The following is a 27,506-nucleotide window of genomic DNA, read 5'->3' on the forward strand; positions in this document are numbered from 1 at the left end:
CAGGTATGTGACTGGAACGCAATCTTAGGTTATAAGTCAGGTAATATACAAATATACCAGGCTTTGAGTAAGTATAGCGATGAATATACTTTCTATACTTAAGAAATAAGGGCCTGGCATATTTGTTTTATATCCTATTTCTTGTCATAGTTCATCCTTTTTTTAATCTGACCGTTGCGCCCAAAAGATTGCATGGTCTGTGTCAACGATATGTGAAGTCAATGATGGAATAGTGCACTGTTCTATCATAGTCAATTTTCTTCGGTGGGCATTTCATTTTCAACATAACTGCAAAATAGTGAGAATTTGTTTGGTCACATGATGCTATTTCAACCAACCAGCATCCAGGATTTAATTTATGTAGGATATAAATAGAATTATAATCATAATCATATTATGAAAAATAAATCTTTATGCATATTTACACAAATCATGAAATTACAAATATATCAAGGTATATTCCATTACATATTCCACAAGCAACAATGAAGTGATTTGAAATAATTTTATATGGCACAACTTGTACTCTTTCTGAAAGATAATTTGCATAAGTTCATCTAATTTAATAAATGTACTCTAATTTGCTCTACATGAGATATATATACACACAAATATACACAATGACATAGAAGCAGTTTTGTAAACTACATACAGTACACACATACATTTCATGTCAACTTTGCATGAGCCAAGTTTTCATAGACTGAAGCAATACTTTTGATCATGGACATATGACAGATGAAGTTTGTGATTCTTTAGTTCATCCATGATCTCTTTCACCCTGTGCTTACTTTCATTTTAATGAGTTCTTATTTCAACAAGTACAATTGCAGATGTAGAAATAATTTTTTTCTTATGGGTTTGTCTTTTGTAAGAATATTTCTCGAATGTAGACACTGTCTATGAAGAGAAAAGTTAACACTCAATTACCAAACTGCAATGTCCAATCTAGAGTCTCAAAACCATTGTTAGAAACACATTTTTTCCTAGATATTTTCAAGGAACCAACCAGAATAACTTACATATTTTGTTATCCAACGCACACCTTTGTTTTACTGGTCCCAGGTTGTTAATGCACTCTGCCTTGAGCTTTCATGGAAAGTGGATTACAACTTGTTGATACCTATCTTTTGTGAAAACACTAGGAAAATACAATATTGAAATAAAGCTACCTATCTTTGGGACACGCCAGTCCCGTCAGTGACACTACAAATATACAAAGCAATGTATGAAATCTATTGGTACAAAGTTTCATGAATTAAAATTGAAGCCCCCCCCAAAAAAAAAAAATAATATATATATATATGTATATATATATATTGATCATAAAACTTGATTCCACTCTGGGTGATGGAAAACATCTGTTACAAAGGAATAAATTCCTGTGAATGGAAAAAAGTAGAAACACTTGACATCATTTTCATTACATGAGATGTCATTAGTATTAGATCAATATAATAATTTAAAATTCCACAAATATGCCAAATGAATGCAGCATAAACATATAGATTTTTTTAACCTACTTTCAAATCTTGTTCACATAAATATGTACTAACTTTCATTTTAAATACAAGAATGATGCCTTTAACTCTGCAGTAGACCTACGTTGACACCTGTCTTATTGTTACGTTATTATACATCTATTTTATGTGTTCAGAACACATGGTATTACTTTATAACCGAAATGGAATATCACTAAATAAGTAACAACAAAGCCCCACAATCAATCAAATCATCAATTCAACATCAGATTCACATATTACACCTAACCTACATTCTAAAGATTGTTTAACAATCCATATAGAATGATTTAAAGCAACAAAGTCACAAGAATGGTTAATCATGATGACAAAGATCTACGTTATGGTATATTCTATACGAGAGCGTCGCAAAAAACTTTCGATTGTAAGTCATGTCTTTTCAATTACTCAAAATTAGCAATTGAATGCTGGTCTGCTTCTTACAACAGTAAGTATTCATTGAATTTTTAATGACACATTAATCACAATTATGTGATTGATATTTGCAATCAATTACAATAAAATTTTTTAGCAATACATTTTTTGCAACACCCCCTTTGAATGAAAGCTATATGTATTGGGATTATTTGCCACTTTGGACCAGGGAAGCAAAGATTCCGTTTTCCTTGGCTAGTAATGCCTCTGGCGTTCCATACTCTTCAATTACACCATCTGCTAGGACCAGGATCCTATCAGCATCCATAATGGTTGCAACTCGATGCTATAGGAATAAGTGAAAAGAGAAGGATACAATTTAGTGTGTGTACAAAAACATTTTCACCAAACAACCAAGGTTTTCATAGATGTTTAGTTTAACACATTGAAAACAACTTGATTTCAGTATAACCCATATTCTCTACAGACCCTATCCTAAAGGATCTTTGGGATAGGTTTCAATGGATAAAACAAGTGCAATTATCCTTTTTTTTTGTTAGCATAAATATAAACACACTTTAAATGCAAACATGAAAAGCTGAAAAATATGTGATTTGAAAGTAATTCTGAAGAACCTAGGTTGATCTTTTATGACGAAATCTGTCAAATGAAGTCCACTTCAAATCTTGGCTCTTGATCTCGAAGTAATGCAGCCAGTATCCCATTGGATACAGTGTTATGGCAAACATGTTTCCCCACTTTAATAAATTACTCTTTCGAGACATAAAAATGTAGCATCCAAGGTCTACTACTTGAAGAAATATGAACATGCATGTAATCCAACAAGCGCTTACTATTACCTCATGTAAATGTTTATAACAGATAACAAAATCTGGATACCATTACTTGAAATGGATTCTAATTTGTAAGAACAAAAAGAGCAGTGGTAGAGGTAACAGGAGAAACAAGGCAGAGAAGGGTAGAGTAGAAATAATCAACAAAGTTTACTTACTGCTATTGTAAGAACGGTTCTGTCTTGGAAAGCAGTTGCTACAACTTCCTGCAGAATGCGATCCTATTCAGAACAACAAAAAAAATGAAAAATTTGTTGCATTGCACAAATACATGGCAATAAAGATGTAGTTAGTCATCTGGTTAAAACAAAACAAAAATCCTTTGACTTCTATAATTTTACTTTCAATATTTCTATATTAAAAATAAAAGGCAATCCATTACATTTTTCCTCAATTGTAATCTACAATTAAGGTTGACAAGATTACCTAATAACCCTATTTTTCTGTAAAGTCTGAAGTATTTAGTGAAATAATACCAATGAAACTTGGGACATTAGACAGTTTAACTGACAAATGACATGTGAATGAACCATATCATTATATTCAAATACAACAGGCAACCAATATACAGTGTAGCATGGTTAACAATTATTATTACATTAATAATGTAGATCATGGTGAAGAGAGTAAGAGAGGTAAACATACCTACGCAACCACTGAAAACATTACAAGAGATAAATGGAATTTAAAATAACTTTGGAGAGGGTTGACAGAATGACTACTCACTGTTTCAAAGTCAATGGAAGCAGTAGCTTCATCCATCACTAGAATCTTTGTCTTACGAAGGAAAGCTCTCGCTAGGCAGAAAAGCTGTCTTTGACCGACGCTGAAGTTCTCACCTCCTTCGGAGATGTTAGAGTCTAATGAAAATATGATTAAAACACTGTTACATACTGATAGTCTATTCCCATTATCTAGATAAATTAAGAAGCTTTATTAAAATTTTCTTTCACTCATTTAAACTTGCCCTGCAAATGAAATATACAATTTGCTTATTATTCATTGGAGAAACAACATTTAAATGATTGAGCATAGATGCAAAGTTTTAATCATTGATATACTTGTTTTCTGTCCAAGTACTTAATCTATCTCATCATTACCCTCAGCTGTCATCAGCAAAATTCTCATGAACTTTATATTATTTTGACCCATAAGTGTTTTTACTTACCAAGCCCTAAGTTGAGTTCTGTCACAACACCTTTGAGTTGAGCAATCTCGAGAGATTGCCAGACCTCATCATCCGTTCTATCTCCCATTGGATCTAAGTTGAATCTGATTCAAATAAAAACATTACAAATGCAGTTTTGAATGTCAGGTAATTAATTCAGTAAGTTACTTGGAAGATTTTCAGTATTTCTCCACATAAAGACAAAGTCATGGATTTCATTAACAAGTGGATCGCCTCTGGCAGTCTCGCCTGCATTACGCGATTCAATATAGCAGCAGTGCTGACTTTGAAAATTACTATAAAGTAATTATTCACAAAAAACACTTTTAATATCATAATATAATACTACTGTAATTGACCCAAAATGACATTTGACCTTGATCATGTGATCTAAGACTTGTCAGTGATACTTGATTACTCCTTTGTCCACATTTAATAAACTATATCCATAAACTTTCAAAGTTATGATGGTAATTCAACAATTACCCCAAACTTGGCCAAAGTTCATTGACTCTAAATGACCTGACCTTGGTCATGTGCCTGAAATTCAGGCAAGAAATTCAGTAATACTTCATCACCCATATGTCAAAGTTTCATTAACTAGGTTCATATACTATACTTTCTAAGTTATAATGACATTTCAAAAACTTAACCTTGGGTTAAGATTTTGATGTTGATTCCCCCAACATGCTCTAAGTTCATTGACCCTAAATGACCTTTGCATGTGATCTGAAACTCAGGCAGGATGTTCGATAATACTTATTGACCTTATGTCCAAGTTTCATAAACTAGGTCCACATACTTTCCGGGATACATTCTAAGTCATGATGTCACCAAATAAAAGTGGACAGAGATCAGAGCAACAAGCATTTATTTTATTGCTGTGTGACAAAACCATGCATTCATTGTAAAACCCCTTTTCAATTTCTCTCGATGTGCATACACCATTGTTTCATACCTCATATGTATATGGTCTTACCTAATAGTACCAGTGAATAAAACTGGGTCTTGAGGAATGATGGCCAAACGAGTTCGAAGCTCTTTCAGTGGTATTCTAGTTATGTTGATTCCATCTATAACAATTTCACCTGGGACAAAAGAGCAAAAATCACAAATCTGAACTTTCTACTGAGAATTTCTCCTACAAAGTTTTAAAGATCCAATAAATGTATAGAGTAAATGTCTTTTATCTCTTGGAATTAAGAAGTATCAGCACTTTGCTTCAAAACAAAGTATCAATTAGCGAGGTAACAATAACAGGCCGTATGTCCACAAAAAATATAACTGGAAAAATGTGAAAATAAATAAATAAAGCTTGTCACAGAGGGAATGCTAACAGCAATGGTAACAACAAAACAATGGGAGGAAAAGACCTAATGGAAAACGCAGAAGAGCCTGAAATCAATATAAATATCATATATAATCTGTACATCACCGACAGTAGCTGTAACAAAATCAGTTAGTGAATGATCACTCACCATGAAACATATCAATTATACGGAAGAGGGTGAGGGTAAGAGATGACTTTCCACTGCCCGTTCTTCCACATATTCCAATCTGAAAGACAACATGTAATCGGACATTTAATATAAGTAATGCTAAAATAAATCTAATTATTAAGAAAAACATATAAATAAACTAATGGTAGCATCATTGTATTTTACAGGCATGCATGCAATAAATGAATCAGAAAACAGCAAAAATGATATAAATGGATAACAGTCTGATTTTAATCATCAGCTCTTGATAAACATTGGAACATTGATCAATTTCTTTATAACATATTTATTCTACAGAGAATTTTTCCTGGATAAAATGCTACTTTAATTTTAACGTAAGACCTTACCTTTTCACCTGCTTTGAAATGCACAGAGACCTTCTTTAGAACAGGGTCCAGCTCTCTAGCATAGCGAGCCGAGACATTATCAAACAAAATGTGTCCATCATCTGGCCAAGATGAAGCTGGTATTACAGAACCTATTGTAAAAAATAATCACAGAGCAATGATTACCAAAGAACTATCATATTTCGGAGGGGGAAAGGTGGATGGTTATCTTCTTCTAAACACTGCCCTAGTGATGCCTAGATTGCAATGGATTTTTAAATTGTTGATTAACAACTTTCATTGCTATTATCTTTGTATTTATACAGCAGTCAGGCCATTCTGTTAAAAAAAATCTGTGGATAAAAAAGGAGAAAAGATCTCCATTTGGAAATGAATTCATTTAAAAAACTGCGCCAGTTAAGAATGTTGGTATAAAATCCGTGTAGTGCAATATTCCTGTTGTCTATTAGCCCTTTGATTCTGAGATCAATCAAATAAAGAAGAGTTTCAATGCTGATTGTCAAAAGATGCCTGTAAAACTTTTCTCTCTGAGATTATAAATGATATTTTTTTTATCATTAGAAAATCCCCATAAACTCTTCATACATTTCTTTTTCATGTATCATAAATACATGCATATTGTAAAAATAAATGGAAAGTAACATTGTCATATTTACCATCATAATCCTCTATATCAATTTCTGAATAGAAATTAATTCTTTCTACTGCATTCATAGCCATTTCTAAATCTGCAGCACATCGGATTACCCAGTTCAACAATCCAGCAATCTGGCAAAAAAAAAAGATATGAATAAGATTAGTATAGTACACTTTCTCAATTCATTGCAAACTTGTACTGTGTCAGAGTGACCCATATCCAATTTTACATCAATAGAAAACTAAATTACCAAAGGGTACCAACATGAATAAAATTGAGAATTTACAGACAAGAGTATCTAAATTAAAGTACAAAATGTACAATTTTTTTTATTCTAATGCAATTTCACTGGAATTTCTTTATAATCTATATAACATACAATCATTTCTATCAAAATCTTTCATTAATAACTGAAATTAAAAACAATCATGAAATTCAGTCATGTATATCGTCGCTGAATCCACAAAGTGGCACAACGTCCCAAAATCATGTGAAAAGTCAATTTTTAGTTTCTTTCAGTTTTAGTATTCTCTAGTCATGGTCTATTATTTCACCGAAATTTAGAACCCAATTCTCTCTAATTAATGAGATAATTAAAGTGAAAAAGCGACACAAGCCTTAAAATCCTTTGTAAAAAAATCCACGAAGTGGCACACAGGTGCCGTCCGTTTCTACGCACAAAACGACACTTGTGTTTGAATCACTGCTACGTCAAGATTTGATGTTCATTCAATACATTTTTAACATGGAATGCAGCAGTAGATACCTGGCTCTTGGTATGTGCATTCTTCATTCTGTTAAACTTCACAATCATATAGCAATGGGCAGTTGAAAATGTGAAAATCTTTATTCACGTTTATCTCGAATAGTGATTACGCGCATCAACTATACGCGCATCAACTATCGCGTGTGCCACTTCGTGGATTCAGCGACGTCAAAGAATCCACGAAGTGGCACAACGTCCCAAAATCACGTGAAAAGTAAATTTTGAGTATCTTTCTGTTTTATTATTCAATTTCAAGTATCTTTCAGCTTTAGTATGCCTTGGCTATGGTCTATCATTTCACCAAAATTTTAGAACCACATTCTCTGTAATTAATGAGATAATTGATGTGAAAAAAACGACACTAGCCTCAAAATCCGTTGTAAAATAATCCACGAAATGGCACGCACGTGCGCGCCGTTTCTACGCACGCTGAAGTAATATTTTCCACAAAACGACATTTGTCATGCTTGTGTTTGAATCACTGCTATGTCAAGATTTGATGTTCATTCGATAAAATTTTTACATAGGAAGCAGGAGTAAACACCTGGCTAGTGGTATGTGCATTCTTTATTCTGTTAAACTTCACAATCCTAGAGCAACTGGCAATTGAAAATGTAAAAATCTTTCATCGCGTTTATCTCGAAAAGTGATTTCGCGCATCAACGGTCGCGTGTGCCACTTCGTGGAATCAGCGACGATATGTAGGATCAATTGTAAAGCTGATGCCAAAACTACTTACAGACATGGCATAGGTAATGGCCAATCCCACAAGACTAGGTCCAAATGTTTCTGGGGAGATTGCAGAAGCTGCAAGACTGGACATCCCGGCTAGAAACACAACCATAGCTCCAATTGTGTCCTTAAAAGAAAGGGAAAGAAAAATATTTATTCAATGATTCTACAATCATAACACGGTATAGGCAGTCAATCTTAAACATCACAAGGAAAATGAACTTAATAAAAACCTAAACAGAGGGAATACTACACATACAGACATTTATTTTCAGTGATCCAAAACTTTACTGCAGATTTCTTCTTCTTCTTCAAATAAGTATCTAAGAACATGTAATATACATACGGCCATACTTTCAACTGAGTAGACCTATAAACAATGAATTTGTTTAGCAATGAAGGTACATGATAAAAGAAAGATAACTTACCAGTCTCACACCTAGCCATCTGTTTCCAGTCTGAAGATATATGAATGCTGTATTATTAGTCTCAATCTTTCTCAGAATATTTCTCTGGAATCGGTTATTCAGGCTGCATGACAAAAAATAAATAACAATATAAATATAAATGGTTAATAACATTTTGACATTTGGATCTCAAAATAATGATTTGGATTTACTCTCTCAGGAGGTAGTTTTTCCTAAACAATTACCAGTATTCATTTGAGTTTACATAAATACCTTCCCTCTCATCTCTTAAACATGAATAATTCTTCTGAAAGACAAACAATTTTTTAACAAATAGAAACTTCAGTGGCAAATTAACATAATTCACATTACAATTTACAAACTTCAAGCACCAAAAAATAATGTGTCCTGCCACTATGCTTAAACTGTATCTCACTTCCTAAATTTCTAATTTTGCTGAAAGAGAAGGTCTAAGCACAAAAAATGTTTAATATCTTTAATTTTACCTATAAGCCCTGATTGTAGGTAAACCTCCAAGAGTTTCTGAGAAGTAAGCAAAGATTGGTGAACGACTAATGCTTTCAAGTCTCTGCAACTCTCTGTCATACAAAACATGATAAAATAGATAAATTAATCATAAACATATATTTACAACTTTAGTTTAAAAAAAAAAGAATTATGGAAAGTAATCAAGTTTTTTTCACAAACACAAACATTTAACTTAAATAATGACTTGATTTTCAACTAGGTTTCTGAAGTATAATAGTTTGTATGAGTTCCTCCCAAAACCCCCAAAGGACCCCCCCCCCCGGCAAAGGTGATTCAAGTTATTTATTAGAAAACATTATTGCCCAACAGAGCAAAATACTTTGAGGAATCATATAATGTACAACTGACTGATGAATAATATTCTGATTAGCTCTCTCTGAACAAGCAGTATCCCTTGAGAAGCCCATGTTTGAAAATGCAAAAATAAGAATAAATAGAGCTTTGGGCAATGGAAAAACACTAACCGGGTAAATCACATCATATTTTCCATCGATCTCTATCATCATCACCATCATCAACATCATCATCATCATCATCAACATCATCATCATCATCATCATCATTTCATCATCATCACAGTCATTACCATCGTCATCAACATCATCATCATCATCACCGGCATCACCATCATTGTCAACATCATCTTCATCATCACCATCATCATCATCATCATTTTCTTTACCTTGATGTTTTGATGAAAAGTTTCATGAGGAGCACATAGAAGATGGCTACCGGTAAGATTGCCACAACAAAGTACCAGGATATGATAGTGTTTACTATGACTCCTGCAATAGCTGCAAGAGTGAACTTGATTGCCTGGACCAACAGTTGACCCATCCTCTGCAATGAAATAATTCTACAATTTGCAAGAAATTCTTCAAACTTGTCAATGAAATTAAATCTTTCATTTTACTTCATTGGCAATATGTATATGAATTAATGTAGTAATTACTATTGAAATAAGGACAAGTCATATATATATACCTCATATCATGAGAAATATGTTTGCCTGCTAGTTGAACATAAAATAATTCTACTAACACTCATGCCAATCATGTGGAGGGAAGAATATTATAATGATCATAAATATACTTCTCACTTATCTTATATACCTTATATCATATACCTCACTTATCTTATATACCTTATATCATATAAGGTATATATGGAGGGAAGAATATGATAATGATCATAAATACTTCTCACTAATCTATTTACCTGATCCATGACTTGTATATCTGATGCAAACCGATTTAACACTCTTCCGATCGGAGTTGTATCAAAGAATCTAGAATCAATGAACAAGAATATAAAATACTCATGAGCCAAAGTCAGGCAATGCGCCACTCTGTATGAATGCAACATCATACAGGTATTTATTTACTTTAAAAGGAATTTGTGCATTTTTTTACCTTACATTTTACTTGATTCAATAGCATACATGGATAATCTTAGTTAAATATGAAATACAGAACACACTTTGGATATTAAAAAATACTAGCTAAATATAAAACATTGCACATCAGTTATGACAATTTTATAATACATACATGTCAGCAATTGTTTTAAATATATTTTTAATTGCAATTCATTCAATGCTTGCATCAGCAATGCAGAGAGCTGAGGACAGTTCTTATCACTATTTTGGAAAAAGTGGTTTTGATTAACTCAATTGCAAGCATATGGCAATATGATGCATCCGGTACATGTATGTTGTGCTTTCATTTGTTGTAATTGTTATCTCTAAAAAATGTATTTTGCTTTATTATCCCTTGCCTCTTTATAATATTTTAAAATATTGTTTTATCATGTTAAATGTATGATTTTATTTTGGATGCAAATAAAAGGCCGTATCAGCCAATCAATCAATGGTTGGTATCTTACCTAAGTGGAGCGTGGATGACTTGTTGAAGCATGACATTGTGAACAATGCGGGCAGTGTAGAGAGCATTGATGAGGAGTATAGTCGACCAGATCAAACTAATCACAATATTAGCCACACTCAGTCCAGCATAACCTCCAAGATATTTATCAAGAATTGCCTGAGACTGACTCTGCAAAAGAAAACATAGATGACGTACAAAGATATTATACACTGATTATTTTACCCCTTCATTTTATCACTTAATGAAAAAGGGACCATTTTGGGATAAACTGGAAGAGCCTGGGTGGTAGAGAATTAAAAACTCAGCAAAATCCAAATCAACCCATAAAATTATCAAAATTGCATACAAATGGGATACCTATTATCTTTAAAGTGGTTCCAGAATCTGCAACAAATCTTACAAAACATTCATGTTCTATCAATGAAGACTAAAATCTTATATTGAGACCTTTTATAGATTAGCAAGTAAAATTATCATTATCAGATCAACTTGCTATTAAATTTGTGCATTTATCTACATATTGTGCAGGGAGCAACTAATTCTAGCCCTGAAATAATAACAATGATATCAAGCATTCCCTAGAATAAATTCTCAAAGATTGAAAAGTGAAAAGACCATAAAAATTAATAAATTTCCAACTTGTATCCATTCTCCTCCAAGCCATACAATAATTAAGCCTACCTTTGTATCATTCCCTGTGATATTAGCTCCTGCATCCGACCATGCAGACAACCAGAAGTTTGTAGCCGCCTGAGCAGCATTCTGAGCTAGAGCCAAGATGAAGATGACGATGAAGGCAAATGGACCAAATGCTTGTATGTAGTACCAGTAATACTTCATGGATACAGAACCCAACATACGTTCTTCCTTCTCAATGATCTTGCCTGAATCCTTATCTTTACCTGCCTCTGAAAAATGAGAATTTAGACAAGTAAAAAAGCATCAACAAGCAACAAATGTTGGTAACAAGGCAAACGCCAAGCGTTGTCTCGCCTGCATATTGCAGTCATGAAGAGACTGCATGTCAAAACTACATGTATGCTATATGACTTAGATGGACCTCTGTTACGAGTTTGGCGATCCCACCTCGAAGCTATAGAAAGTTATTTTGTGTACAACACAGCAGTGCCAGTCATGGAAAGTTCATTGACCTTTGACCTTATTCAAATTCAACTCACATTCGAACTTGACCTGCACCTTCAAGAGATGGACCTCTTGTTTGAATTTGGCAATCCTACCCCGAAGATATAGAAAGTTATTGTGTGTACAGCACAGCACAGTGCCAGTCATGGAAAGTTCATTGACCTTTGACCTTATTCAAATTCGGCTCACATTTGAACTTGGCCTGCACCTTCAAGTGATGGACCTCTGTTATGAATTTGGCGATCTCACCTCGAAGCTATAGAAAGTTATTGTGTGTACAACACAGCACAGTGCCAGTCATGGAAAGTTCATTGACCTTTGACCTTATTCAAATTCGACTCATATTCAAACTTGACCTGTGCCTTCAGGAGATGGACCTCTGGTATGAATTTGGTGATCCCACCTCGAAGATATAGAAAGTTATTATGTGTACAACACAGCACAGTGCCAGTCATGGAAAGTTCATTGACCTTTGACCTTATTCCAATTTGACTCATATTCGAACTTGACCTGTGCCTTCAGGAGATGGACCTCTGGTATGAATTTGGTGATCCCACCTCGAAGCTATAGAAAGTTATTGGGTGTACAACACAATTGTTGACGACGCCGACGCCGGAAATAGTGATACCTATGAACTGATATTGAATTAAATCAAGAAGAGGTGTTAGATGAAAACAGAAAATGAATTTGATGATGACCTTTTGAGACAAGTTGTATTCGGGAGCTTGAAATGAAGCTATAAAGGAATCTTTGACATCTCATGAGAGCTCCTTAAAAACTTCGAGGCAAATCACCATTAGCCCACGCATATCATTTACACTTTGCCTAGTAGTTGAATACATCTGACAGGGTGAAAGAATTCATATAAAAAAACTATCACAAGTCTTACGTTTCATTTTGACTTCTTCTGTCTGAGAAACCGATCTGATGAGTTTCTTGCGCTCCTCTGCAGTCTTGGTTTCATCTTCTGACTCTGGTTCGGATTCTGTGATCTCTTTGATTGTAACATTCCATAGTGACATAAGATTGGCATCCTTGGCTCCAATCTCTTTCATTGTTCCTTGATGCCCTATCAAGCCATCTTTCATGTAGATCACCTGGACAGGTATGATAGATCACATTAGTAATGTACCCAAAATACATTGTTTAAAGGTGCAGTGATGTTGCTACAAAACAGCCATTATATCTAGCCCTGTTTTTACAGAAAAATAAGCATTATGTTCCAGACAATTTTAGTTCGAAATTACTAATTGCTCAGTAATTAGCAAAATAGGCATGGGGATTACATGCAGTCAGCAAACAAATGTTTACAAAGGATATAATCAATATAGTCAGGGGTGTGAGTGGTCACAAATAAAAAGATCTGAAAAAAGCTGAAGAGTGTTGAAAGTCTGAAAAAGAAAGAGCTCCCATACTGTTTGTACAGAGGAAGGCCAAAAATAAGCTGAAATTAAGCTGAAAAAAAAAAAAAAAAAAATCTGAAATCAGATAAATATCTGAACTCTCACACCCCTGTATAGTGCTAATGTGTATTTATTTGTATTGCCGTTTTTCAACATATGAGGCTTGTTTTATTTTGGTTATGGCAAACAAACTTCTTTTCTTTGCTTTACTGTGACAATTCTAGTTAGAGTTTATAAAAGAGAAATGAATAGAGTGATAAAGAAGGTCTTTAGAAGTGAAAAATAGTCAATTTGACAGTTGCATCATGTTGCTTAGTATGTTAGTGACTATTTTCCTGTCAACATTTAAGCATTGAAAGGTTACTTATGAAACAATATTTATCACAATACTTTCTTTTTTTTGGTAAGACTTTTAAGGCTCTGGATCAAGATTTTTTACACCAAAACACAAAGTATTGTTATTTTCTCTAGATATATTGCACGAGTTATACGATATGATAAATTAATTACCTGGTCAGCATGCTCTAGATACTGTATCTGATGTGTAACTAGGATTACAGTTCTTTGATTCTCAATCAGGAACTCCATGATACCCTTATAGAACATATCACTGCCAACATGAACATCCAGAGCTGATAATGGATCATCCTTTGAGAAAGATAAATCATTCCATATCATAAATCAAATTGCATCATTCTTTCCCATCCAATCTTATAGCAACAAATACAAACACATTTCAATTGTGAAAGTAATTGTAAACCTCACTCAATAGACAACATGGATAGATCTTATCAATGTCATGTGATGTATTTTGACCAATGAGAATAAAGAAATGCAGCTCTTTCATAATTACAAAATAATGGTTGTTCTATACAACCTGAATTCTAGTCAGAGTATATTTGCCATACTTAATAATATAAATATGCGTTTCTGCACATTCAATGACAAAAATTCTACAAAGCTAAGAAGTAAAAAGCCAGGAACTTCTTGCATTTTATTTTGTTTTGAGGAAAACATTTTTATAGGAAAACTTCTCCTGTGCAATGCATAGTGTGCATCATATTTGCAAAGGACTACAACACTGCAGTTTACGAACAACAATGATTTTATATCAATAGAACTACAAGAGCAAGTTTAAAGGATTGACTGACAGGGAAGGGAATGATGTACATATTGAAAAGGTTACATCATTTTCATGAGATTTCTTTGGTTTATGTCTTCTTAAAATCAATTGTAGGTTCCTTGTGAATCAACCCCTCCCCTTCCACCAATCACTTACTAGAATCACCACATTGTTGTAGCTGTACATAGCCCTGGCTACACTAACTCTCTGCTTCTGACCTCCACTTAGGTTGATACCCTTCTCACCAATCTCAGTCTCATCTCCAGCAGGTAAAATATCAATGTCCGGCTGCAGACAGCAGGCCTTGATCACTTTCTCATATCTATCAATGGAAATTATATAAAGTCAAGTCAAATGATTGTAATAAAGCAATAACAAACAACACACTAGTAGCTTGCTACAATGTCAAACGAAATAGTAATATTGATATCACATGTACTTATAATGAAGGCTTTGATTTTTCAATGAAAAATAAAATGTTACAATAAAACTAGCTGCTGTATTACATGCTAGCACAGAATTAAACAAATGTTTGAAGCACTTACCTATCTGCTGAGAACTGATTTCCAAAGACTATATTTTCCTTGAGGCTAGCATTAATCAACCAAGCTTTTTGAGCTGCATAGGCAATGGTGCTTTGCTCTCTATTGAAAAAGAATGGAAATGTAATTCAATGTTGATAAACACTTTGAGCTAATAAAACATGATTGCAAGTATACCCATTTGCCTACAAATTTCAACAACTAAATAAAAGTAGTGTTTATGGAACATTAACATAAGTATTTTTTTTCATTCTTTTTATTCTTTTAAAATTATATCTGCAATACCTACCAACAATATAACTTGCAATTCTGATCTGTTAGAAACCCAAAGGAGCATTAAAAGAATAATTCAATCTATGAAATCATTCATAGATCTTTTATATAATTACAAATGTTCAATCAATTGTAATTGTAAATTTGCAATTGGAATGGCAGTTACTTCAAAATAAGATACAATACTTAAACTTGGCAATGAAATGTAGCTTTATTTTCAAACCATCCAGTATCAAACACTAAAGGATTATTTGATTTCTTTGAGTCACATTTGATTGCAAAGTTTACAGCAAGAGGCTCCTGTTATTTTGACTTTGACAATTAGGCCAAATCTTGCAAAGAAATGTGATTGATGCTATCAATCTCAACTATGGAAATCCAGAGACATAACAATCCTAAATGCAATGTTTCATCTAGATATTCTGAATGGTCATGAAAGTGTTAGTTTTTTTACTTTTATTTTATTTTATTTATCTATTTTTTTGGGGGGGAGGGGGAGGGGCTAATGGTATGCCCATAAATGAAGAATTATGTCATCTATTGTTTCCATAGTCATAGTTATGATTGATTGGATAGGGAATGTAACCGTTACCTATTCCACCTGACCTCTCCCTGTAATGTTGTCATCTCACCAAGAACTGCAGACAACAATGATGATTTACCAGACCCCACCTGACCTACGATCATTGTCAGCTGACCTGTCATTTGATTTGAATGAAAATAATAAGAAAAAAATCTTACTATCATATATGGTAATTTTTGAAAATATATTCTAGCAAGGATGATATGAGGGAGATATCCATCACTTTGTGCTCTAAGTATTTGAATACATAAGACATGTATCTTTTGATACAAAGAAGAAGAATGACCTTAAACATCTCTTTTGCAATTTCAGACTTAAAGTTGTATATATTATTGATTATTTTGGAAAGAAACAAAAGGCACAGCTAATCATCTTCTGTCCCATTGTGATATCACATTTCAAGCAAATTGCCAAGACATTTGCGCAGACAGTGGCATACCTAAGTCACGGCATTGGGGGGGGCACCAGCAAAAATGTTGAGTCAGTTAGTAAGCACGTTTTGCGCGCTCAGTTGCCAGGTATACTGACCTAATAGAGACATTTTAAGGACAGTGCCATTAAAAGTAGGGATATTATCTCACTCATCAAATAATGCGAGCGTGAACCGAAAATTTTTGATAGTCAGACCTAGAAAGGGACATCATAAGCAAATTTTTGTTATCATGATATGTACCTGTCTCGCTAATTAAACAATACGAGCGCGAAGCGCAAGCTGAAATTTTTGTATATATTGACCCCAAACAGGGACATTTTAAGGACTACATTTTGGGAATCAAGTGTATACATATCTCACCATAGTCATCTAATGCGAGTGCCAAGCGCTTGCTGATTTTGTTAGAATTATATCTAAATACATGAAGCACTTTTTGTAGAAATTGTAATCATGATTATCATACGCATCTCACTAATCAAATATTGCGAGCGCAATGCGCGTCATAGAAGTGGCATCATTAGTCTAAAGCTGGTAACTGATGATGAAGTGAAAGAAGATGTGCCTACCTGCATGAAGCTCAAGCTGTATGCCAGACAGTATAGGGGCTGTTGAAGTATTGTCCCAAGTAAAATTTCCATCAGTAACCTGTGAGTACAGAAATTAGTATTCTGGCATGTCATTCAAATACTGGTTTAACCCTAAATATACTGGGGTTAAATCGACAGCTAAGAAGACTGGGGGGGGGGGGAGCTGATTCAACTCCCCCCATGATCTCGGCCATCAATCATGACAAAAATTGGCATGCGCAATACCAATGGCATAATCTTTAAAAAAATAGATGAAATTCTGTGAAAAATCTCATTGCTAATTAATTATGCTAATTTATACATAAAATCAAAAGTTTGCTCTAATTAACTAATAATGCCCCTAAAATGCTAAGTTTTGGTTCAAGGACTCTTCAAAGGAATCTGAACAAATATAATAAAAAAATATTCAACATCACATTTGTTTTCTTATGTTTTTATCGTTTTCTGAATTTTGTATGTATTTGAATGTTTTTTATTCATTGTTTTTTATTGCTCTTTCACTGGAAATCGTCAGGGACTTTATTTCAACCATAAACAAGAAGAAATTAATTGATTTTAATCAGTAAAAGGAAAAATGATGATATATTTACAAATTTTGGCTAAAAACACGATTTGACAATTGGATTTGTACATCAATTCACATTTTAAGCAATTTTGGGTCTGCATGTACTTTCAAAATTCTACATAATTTCAGTACCACATACGGGGGGGGGGGGGAGGGGGAGGATTTTGGTCTCAAAAGTTGCGCAAGACTTGAAAGTAAAAAGTCAGCAAGCAACACGGTCAACAAATATTGCACGGCGGATTTATATTTATCACAAAAAATGTCGGAGGGGGGGGGGGCTGAATCAGACCCCCCAGTCTTAATAGGGTTGACATATTTTGATCATACTAAACCAAGCTAATTGTTGTGATATGAATTTTCGAAGGGAAATGTATGCACATTCATAGCTCATTAAAAAGCAGCTAAGTGAGATCAGTTTGCCCCGGAAAATCTTTTCATGAAGTTCCAACTTTGGAGCTCTGTAATCATTAATTAATACAGTAAAATGAGTTTTGGGTTGATATTTACTGCCTAATCTCATTGATATATATATGAAGTAGCATGCATCCTCTGGATATGATCTCCTCAATGCAGTGTGCACTGCATATCACAAACCAATGTTAATTTAAATGTGATTTTTAGGTCATACTTAAATCTTTGTGAACCATCCCAGAAGTAATTAACGTACCTTAAGAATGACATCACCAGAGAGAACATCTTCATGTGGGGAGTTTATAGGTGAGCGGTGAACTGGATTGTCATATGATGATGATGCAAGATCATCATCACTCTCTCTCAGGAGGCGGTATGTATCCTCTTTACCAGATGATCTACTTGCCTCTTTCCGTGGGTTGACCACTCTGCTGTTAGGAACCTTGAGGATTAAGGGGTATTTTTGTTTGTTTAACAAACAATTATAATATGATATAGAAAGAGACATATTTATTAACTCATTGAGTGCTTCGTGCACGCTACGTATCCTACTATAACATGCCACACTCGTGCTCGCACGCATACTATTGATTGCTTTGTGCTTGCATTGTTTCCTACCCTCGCCTGCTTCGTGCATGACTGCGCACATTCGGAATTACAATCATTGTTACGCCGTTTTGCATTGTATTGCGCATCGCATGCACGCCATAATTAGCACTATTGTGTGCAGTGCGAACTCTGCTTTCTGACAGATCAACTTACTCACGCGGTTTACATTCAACTTTTTCGAGTATTTCTACATTTTTTACAAGATATGGCTCCGCCTCCGAGAGGGAAGAGACCTAGGTTTTTTTATCCTGATGAGGTTTGTGAGATGGTTATTATACTTGATACAACTCATATTTTAGCGGTAAAGATAATAACCAATCCATATAATGAGGACACCATTATAAGGGGTATGAAATTTCCTACAACTTAACTACACAATATTTTGTGGAAAAACTAATCGTTAGAGAGTAACAAGCAATTGTAATCATGACTATTGAAAGGAGTGAATACGACTCGCGATCCCAAAATCAATGTGGCACAGGGGGGTTTTGTGGCTGGCACAGGGGATTAGCATCGGATTAGCACTGTGGCGTTGGGTTAGTAGTGTGTATGGCATGTTAAGAGTTAACAAGTTGAGCGCCTCTGGCAGTCTCGCCTGCATTACGCGATTCGATATAGCAGTGCTGACTTTGAAAACAGATATTAAATAATTATTTACAAAAGAAAACTCTCATATGATAATAAAATACTATGTCCATTGACCAAAAATGACATTTGACCATGATCATGTGACCTAAGAAATGTGCAAAACAATCATTCTTACTTGATTGCCCTTATGTCTATGTTTCATGAACTACATGTGTAGATCCATAACCTTTCTAAGTTATGATGCCAATTCAACAAATACCCCAAACATGGCCAAAATTTATTGACCTTAAATGACCTTTGATCTTGGTAATGTGACCTGAAACTCAGGCAGGATCTTCAGTGATACACTATTACCCTTATGTCTAAGTTTCATAAACTAGGTCTATGTACTAAGTTATGACTTTTCAAAAACTTAACCTTGGTTAAAATTTCAATGTTGACGCCGCCATCGGAAAAGCGGTGCCTATAGTCTCGCTCTTCTATGCAGGCGAGACAAAAATACAGGAAATTGAAAAAAAGATTTTTCTTTAATAAAAAAGCTATGATATAAGGTATCAATAAAATACATTTCATTACTTTACCTTTCTATGTGTTTTTTTCCCCTTTGATTTATTGAAAGGTGGCTATTCCCTTTTTAAAGGACAAGTCCACCCCCAAAAAGTTGATTTGAATAAAAAGAGAAAAATCCAACAAGCATACACTAAAAATTTCACCAAAATCGGATGTAAAATAAGAAAGTTATGACATTTTAAAGTTTTGCTTAATTTCACAAAACAGTTATATGCACATCCTGGTTGGTATGCAAATGAGGAGACTGATGACATCATCCACTCACTATTTCTTTTGTATTTTCTTATGTGAGATATGAAATATTCTTATTTTCTCCTCATTGCCAAGTGAAACATCAATTAATTCCTCCCTGAACATGTGGAATTACTACTGTTTAATAATATATGGTTCAGTCAAGTTGGTCCTTATTGTCAAATCTGTAAAAATAGAATATTGTATAATGCTAACATAAAAAACAAATTTGCATGTCACTAAGTTGTGCATATCACTGTTTTGTGAAAAATAAGCGAGACTTTCAAATGTCATAACTTTCTTATTTTAAATCTGATTTTGATGAAATTTTTCAGCTTTATGCAACTTTTATTTTTCTCTATTTCTTCAAATCAACATTTTTCTGGGATGGACTTGATCTTTAAATGAAAATATGAAACTTTCATACAATATCTTGTAGTTATGCATCTGACTATTGTTTAACTTAACTCATGCATGTGATATTGATGGAAAACTTTAAACAACTAAACAACTATTCTTCAAAGGATGATGGGGAATATATCTTCACCTCTGTACTGTTTGTTGGAAAGTCGGGCGTTCCATTCGTCTGGTAAGAATCCCCATCCTCTTTCCTACGTCCATCATCCTTATCCTCCACCTCGGGAGCGGTGAAGAAAACAGACAAGCGACGAGTGCTGACCACGGCATTGACGTGGAAGGTAAATATCATGGGTAAAAGGAAGAGAGGTAGACTCATCTGATTGAAGACAGAGAGGGCAGCAAACGTGATGTCAGGGGTCAGAGGCAGGCCTGTTAACACCGTGTATAAGCTGTAGGACTGTAAGAGGTATTAAAGCAGGAAAATTATGTCCCAAATAAAAATATTCATCTTGATACTGTGGCATACGAGTCCACTCTGGTATATCTACTGTTTCTACTACAATCTTTTTTTGTTGGATCCCACAGAAGAAAACTTATTTCCATGGGCATGATTGAACTGGGTGTCCATCAGAATTTCATTATCCTTGGTCTTCCTTTTTCATTAGTTTGTATGTTTGTTTGGATGTTTACTTTTCTCTTGCTATTTAAGTTACTCTGTGAATATAAGAGAATACACTGATGCAACAAGAGTGTCGCTAAGGTGAGCACATAATATGCCTGTCTGTAACACGGAAAATGGAGTTATTGGTCAAGCAAGAAAAGTGAAAGATGGCGACTTCACCTTTTACCTTCTGACCTCAAAATCAATAGTATTCCTGGGATCTATGCTAGTATCATACACACCAAATTATATGAGCCTAGGTTAGGTTAAACTAAAGTTATCATGTTAACAAGGACTTCAGAATGGTAAAATAAAAACATGTCACTGTGATCTTGACCTCTGACCTTTGACCTCAGAATCAAGAGGCTTCCTGGGACCCATGCTAGTATCATACACACCAAATTATATGAGCCTAGGTAAAGATAAACTGAAGTTATTGCGTTTACAATGACCGCAGAAGGGCAAGATGAAAACATGTTACTGTGACCTTGACCTTTGACCTCAAAATCAGTAGGATTCCTGGGATCCATGCTAGTATCATACACACAAAATTATATGAGCTTAGGTTAAGTTAAACTGAAGTTATCGTGTTTACAAGGAAAAGTTAACGGACGGACAGACAGATGGACACCAAGCGTGATACCATAATACGTCCCGTAGGACGGGCATATAAAAAATATGATATACACATTACTACCACCACAGTAACAGCACAACAAAGAAAGCAAATTTGAAAATACTTACTGTCAGCATCACCAACAATGGAGCAGAATTTGAAACACCATCTATGAAGAAAAGCAAAAGAAATAAATATCGACAACCAAATTAAGACTTCCGTAAGTCAAATAAATCCCTCAGCTAATCCTGTGGTCTTTATAGATTAGTATTAGGCACTGTTCCTGCATGCATCTTTATTTACATGTGAAACATTATCATATCTCCTTATTTTCATTAGTTTGTTGTACAACATGAATACAAGTAAATCTATTTTTTACTGAAAAGCACTTCAATGGTAAAAATGAATGAAAAATAGGTTTTTGAATACTGCTATTGCAATGTCAAACTTACTTAGAATGACTTTCCAGATATTTTGAGTAACAAGCTGCCAGATCTCATCAGCACGAGCTCCTCCAATGGATGAGAGAAAAATGTCTTCCCATGCATATAACTTAATAAGCTTGATTCCTTGCAGCATTTCATTGGTCTGCTTCAGACGACTGTCAGCACATGTCTATAATATTTTGAAAAGATTAGCGTGATTCCATAACGGCTGTTGGTACAAGTCAATAAGATTATGTGGGACCATCATTAAATGATTCATTGCTTTTTTTAAAGCTCATGTAGCACAGTTGAAAAAAAAAAAGTGGTCAGACGTACAACAATCTAAAAAAAATCATTTTATGTAAATGCTCCGTGGTAAATATCATTGATTTAAGTCCTTTCATACTGACAAAAAAAAAATTAAATAAAAAATTAATATGTAGATAAAGTATAATGTATTGGGCTTATATAGATGTTTTTAATACAACATCTTTGAATACTTCATAAATTAAGGAAGACCAAAAAGAGAGATAAAACATGATTGTGCCTTGTACGTAATACAATAATCTTTTAAAGAATATCAAGGGTTCTATTTCATATTGCTGTGACAAAAATCAAATTAATGTAGCAACTATCATAGTATAATACTACCATGCATCTTAATCAAACAAAACAATTTCAGTAACTTTAAACAAGTGTCATAGTGTTTTCCTTTTATGAAATCAAGAATGACCCTGCTACAAAGCTTATCAATTGATTATAGAGCTGATTTTCTAAATGAACATCTTGACTAATATGGAAAATCGATTCTACAGATCGACTTTACAATCAATTGATAAGCTTTGTGATATAGATCCCAGGTCTCACCATGGCCCCTTTCTGATACTGGGCAGTTTTCTTAGCAATCAATGTCTGGAGAGGTATTGAAAAGAGAAAGATACTTGATCCAATCAGGGAGGCAACGCCAAGCTGGAAATAGAGAATGACGAGATACCCAATCACCTGTGAAAAGGAAACAAAATATAGACAGAATAAGACACTTTTCACCATATAAATATGCTGTTGAGAGCCTACCAAATATTTATTGTGATAGCTTAACCCTAACTTACTTGGGCTACCCCCCCCCCCCCCTCCTCGACATTTTTCGTGATTTTTTATATCATGCCACTCGCTGGCTTTTTACTTTTAAATCTCACACAATTTTGACACCAAATTTGTGACACCCAGGCATACAACATTATGTAAGTGCATGTCAGACTAAAATTGCTCAAAAACTTATATATCATGTACAAAGTCAATACAAAATCTGTTTATCTGAAGTCCATGAATGAGTGATTATTCTCACTTTTATTGACAACAGTCATTTAATTTGATGCTGTTAATGACTGAAATAATATTCCCAATTAATTTTTGTCGAAAAAAACAATGAAAATAAAAAAATTGAAAAACAAAGAAATACGTAAAAATTAGAAAAAAAACAATGAAATACATAAGAAATGGATTTTGGTACCAGAATTTTTTCCTTTACAATTGTTGAATGCCATTAAGAATATTTTCACCACAAATTAGCTTCCTAGGAGTTTATTTAGTGAATATAGCAAAAAGTGTGATTTCATGAATAAAAATATGAATTGTTTGCGATTTACTTTTGTACTGGCATAAATTATGTCATTTTCTACCTTCTTGCAAATTTTTGTCACGATCGCGCGATCCGCAATCTTGTGGGGGCCTAAGGCCCCCCCCCCCACTAGGACTTAAAGTTGCAAAATAGCCCAAGTAAGTTAGGGTTAAAAAGCTTTATAATCATTTACACAATAGAGAGGATTGGACTAACAAAATAATGATAAAAGCAAGACGGAAATTCAATATACTTGACTTTGCATGCAAATTCCTTTGTTCAGCAGTACCAGCAAAATATATGCTTCAAAACATAATACAAATCTTGAAAAATAGGCTGGTGGATTTTCCACACATTACACCTATCAAATATGAATAATAACATAACTATTATCCTGTTATATTACCTGTGTTTAGCTGCTACAATATTCCACAAGGTATTATCTACTACAAATTGCTAACTTCTATCCCACATTTTATCTTTTCATTTTGAAATTCCTTAAAAGCAACAACAATGAATCAAGGCACTATTTAACAAGTACTATTTGGAGTATATTTCAAAAGTCTTGCTTCTCATACATCCAGTGGTTATTTTTAAAGGCACAAAATATGTCATAAATATAGTCATAAAGCTACAGGGGTAGAAAATATAGAACTACATGTAGGTATGTCCTTGAAAAATAAAAATCAGAACAGACAAGATGTAGTATTTTCTGGTTTATTGAAAAATTTGAACACTTTGGATGCAAGAATACAATTTCATTACTTGATCAATATCTGGGTGAGAAACCAAGGGCTAAATTTAAATTCTAATTAAGAATACATTTTTAAAAGACCAAGAATGTAGTTTTGTCTGAGATTGGCAGCAAGAAATGTGTACAAATTTGCTTACTAGCAATGTAGTTCCTTCATTAATAACATGCTACCTGAAAACTTTACTTTGTCAGCAGGAAAGAAACATCAACAACTTTGAATAACGTCTGCATGAGCATCTCTTTATTCCCACGTTATATTCATTTACAACTTGCGATTACTTACCAAGTAGGGTATAGACCAGATGTAATGTATCCATTGGAAAGAGTTGAGTATATTAGTTGCATCCACTGACATGTGATTGGTGATCTGTCCCATGGTCATTGATCCACCAGTCATTGAGTAGCTTGATAGTCGTAGGGCCTTGCTGTATACAGCAGCCTGTCAACATAAAAAACATTTTGAAATTGTGGATGGACAATGATGGACAACAGATAAAAGGATGACAAATGATAAATGATGGACGACGGACCCCATGGTATGGGTAAGCTCATCTTATCATTCATGCCAGATGAGCTAAAGATCTTCAAAAAGGGTTTAAATCAATTCATTGCCATCAAAGGTTGTGAAAGGCCATGGCTTTGGATGCTCTCTTTGACTGACCTCAATGCCACGCTCATTGGCATTGGAGATTTGTTGTACCAAATATTTTTCTTCCAATATGATCCTTTTAGAAAAATGACTTTGCCTAAAAAAAAAATTGTAATTCAAGGCCTGTTAAAATATACAATTAAAAAGATTTGGTAGACAAGGGCCTTGCTATACACTGACAGCTGCAGTGAACTAGGTATACAAGCTCAGGCTGTAGGCAAATTGGGCAGTCGGCTGTCTTAGATTTAAGCAAAATACTAAGCCAATAATGCAATTGAATACCAAAGATGGAAAAGTATTTTACTTTATAAGCAAATTGAATATCGGCCCAAACAATTCAATTATTAAATGCATAATGGATGCCAAGTATTGCCATTCATTCATATCAACTGACTGTATTGTAGGTTCTCAGAGGATACATTCCTCAATTGATATCACTTAATAATAAGGCCTATTTGGAAAAAGTATGCAAGTAACATATTACCCAAAATTAATTTTGAATGTTTTGCATTCAATGAATTTTCTTCCCTAAATAATTAACAGCTCATACTACATGTAGTTATGTTAATTGGCTAATCAACAATCATGCTTTAAACACACTGGTATATATTTCAATGAAAAATATTAATTGCTCTTTTAGATGAAATTATACTTTGGACAATTGGTTCCTTTCATCAAAGTAGGGTAGTAGTTGACATACCTGGAGTGCAGCTTTGGAATGAGCAGATTCCATGATCACATTATGGTAATGGTGCTGGTTACAAAGACGTTGAAATATAGACTGTATAAACAGGACTACAACCAGAACAAAGCCATTGGTGAAGAAGTCATACCAGTCAATGTACTTGTCAGTTTGTGGCTAAAAGGAAAAGCATCATATTAGAACTCTCAAACATTGTGAAGGATTTCTATAAACATTGATCTGCATGCAATTGATTGCTCTTGTATTCATTAATAGTTGGAATGACTCCTGGAGAGAGCATTTTGTCAACATCTGTCTTCTAACACATCAGATCTGACAATTTTCCTTGATTTTGATAGGCACAAGTGTCTGACTGTAACAACAGTATCTGTTGGATAAAACAGACTTTGTCAGATAAAATCTGACAAGTCATTTCAAGAAACGCTCCGAAGATGTTAGTTACAGCAAGAGAAAGGAAGAGGAATCTATGAATAGCTTGATGAATCATCTACAAATATATCAAAATTTATTTTGACTTTACCACTCAAACAATTAGGTGAACTACTCCTCAAGGTAACTTTACCATATTTGTAAAACATAAACAGCAAACTGAGGATTTCTTACTTCTTTGTCCCCAGCATCAGGGAAAGAATTTGCAGTGGCATAGGCAATAGCTCCAGATATCAGGTAAGGTGAGAGAAACGAAGAGGTATCACCAAAGAACTTGATGATTCCTCCACGAATCAGACCAGGGTAGAATGCCTTCAGGTACACCCAATACAAGTTCATATCCTTACCCGTTGCTTTAGCTTTGGCCTGAATGAAAGAGTAAAACAGAATTGCTCAACTACAATTTAAAAAGTTCAGAACTTATATATTTCGCTGCCTTTTTTCCACCTGTAGACAAAGTACATTCTTCTAACTCCCATTCCAATATTTATCATCCTTTTTCAATATATATGTAATGTATATTGTTATGTGGAGAAAAGGGACATGTAAATGACATAATCAAATATTGTGTACTATGAATAAGAGAACCATCGGCCATGCTCAGCATCATCAAAAATAATGAAAGAAAATTTATACACATTAAAATGAAAGAAGAAAAAAAGGATGGAAGCAAAAGAAGAACAGTATCCAAAAGAGAAATCTCCTGAAATTTTAGAATAGCCAAGAATTACATTTTGATCTCTAGAGTGATCGTGTTTAGCTGAATAATATATAGTGGAACATATAACTATCACTTTCAGTCACCTCCACACTTAGGTAGACCTTCTAAAGTAACACGTCTCTAGTGGTAGTGAAGTACATACAGAACATTGCACTTGAATAAAAAAAATCAGTGTACACTATAAGCATGATAATGTGATTAACATGTAGGTCAAATTGCAGAGGTCAATGTTCCTTAGAACTTCCAGGGTGAATTCAAGGTCATGTTTTATCCAGAAGACAGGTCTATGGTCAAGGCACAATCCAACTGAACTAAATACGACCCCAAATCGGACTTCAGTCTACGATCTAGGTATCCACATAATGTAGCCTATGTTCTGCTGAAGTGAACTTTACTTTCATAAGTTGTGATTTTTCTTCTTTTTTTCATCTTTACTTTGGGTATCAAGTATTTTGAATTTGGTGTTTCGATTACTTTATTTTACTATCACGATACTTGTTCTGTACAGCTAGACAATGATACTTTGCTCTATATCACATCTCCACCCTAATCCCCACTATACCATAAAAAAATTGCAACCCAACCCGACACATACTGCTAAAGATCGTCCAACCAACCAGACATTTGTTATTAAATTTTACTAATTTATAGATTTAGGGTTAGGTTTAGGAATCAATATAAGGTTAAACCTTAGTACTAGCTAAAATGCACTACTGGTAATTGTAGTTTACATGATACTATGGTGGTCCTGACCTTGCTGGTGATTGGG

General features: G+C 34.1%; 1 protein-coding gene across 3 annotated transcripts in view; it reads right to left on the minus strand.

Moving 5' to 3' along the window:
- Positions 1-858: 858 nt before the first annotated feature.
- LOC129257371 (ATP-binding cassette sub-family C member 9-like) overlaps positions 859-27,506 on the minus strand; it is a 36,110-nt gene continuing 9,462 nt past the window's right edge. For all 3 annotated transcript variants that reach the window (XM_064096904.1, XM_064096905.1, XM_064096906.1), the window contains exons 4-32: positions 26,191-26,382; positions 25,585-25,743; positions 24,519-24,674; positions 22,731-22,865; positions 21,891-22,053; positions 21,567-21,607; positions 20,349-20,618; positions 18,060-18,245; positions 16,807-16,885; positions 15,817-15,922; positions 14,955-15,053; positions 14,566-14,731; positions 13,797-13,934; positions 12,773-12,980; positions 11,422-11,648; positions 10,739-10,908; positions 10,073-10,142; positions 9,537-9,694; positions 8,812-8,904; positions 8,327-8,429; positions 7,906-8,025; positions 6,420-6,531; positions 5,764-5,894; positions 5,396-5,474; positions 4,897-5,005; positions 3,918-4,021; positions 3,476-3,609; positions 2,908-2,970; positions 859-2,241 (exon numbers count right to left, since the gene is read on the minus strand). In XM_064096904.1, the coding sequence (XP_063952974.1) occupies positions 2,104-2,241; positions 2,908-2,970; positions 3,476-3,609; positions 3,918-4,021; positions 4,897-5,005; positions 5,396-5,474; positions 5,764-5,894; positions 6,420-6,531; positions 7,906-8,025; positions 8,327-8,429; positions 8,812-8,904; positions 9,537-9,694; positions 10,073-10,142; positions 10,739-10,908; positions 11,422-11,648; positions 12,773-12,980; positions 13,797-13,934; positions 14,566-14,731; positions 14,955-15,053; positions 15,817-15,922; positions 16,807-16,885; positions 18,060-18,245; positions 20,349-20,618; positions 21,567-21,607; positions 21,891-22,053; positions 22,731-22,865; positions 24,519-24,674; positions 25,585-25,743; positions 26,191-26,382 (3,909 nt within the window). In that variant the 3' untranslated portion in view covers positions 859-2,103. The remainder of the gene's footprint in view (positions 2,242-2,907; positions 2,971-3,475; positions 3,610-3,917; positions 4,022-4,896; positions 5,006-5,395; positions 5,475-5,763; positions 5,895-6,419; positions 6,532-7,905; positions 8,026-8,326; positions 8,430-8,811; positions 8,905-9,536; positions 9,695-10,072; positions 10,143-10,738; positions 10,909-11,421; positions 11,649-12,772; positions 12,981-13,796; positions 13,935-14,565; positions 14,732-14,954; positions 15,054-15,816; positions 15,923-16,806; positions 16,886-18,059; positions 18,246-20,348; positions 20,619-21,566; positions 21,608-21,890; positions 22,054-22,730; positions 22,866-24,518; positions 24,675-25,584; positions 25,744-26,190; positions 26,383-27,506) is intronic.

This window comes from Lytechinus pictus, chromosome 3, assembly GCF_037042905.1.
Source record: "Lytechinus pictus isolate F3 Inbred chromosome 3, Lp3.0, whole genome shotgun sequence".
Classification (NCBI taxonomy): domain Eukaryota; kingdom Metazoa; phylum Echinodermata; class Echinoidea; order Temnopleuroida; family Toxopneustidae; genus Lytechinus; species Lytechinus pictus.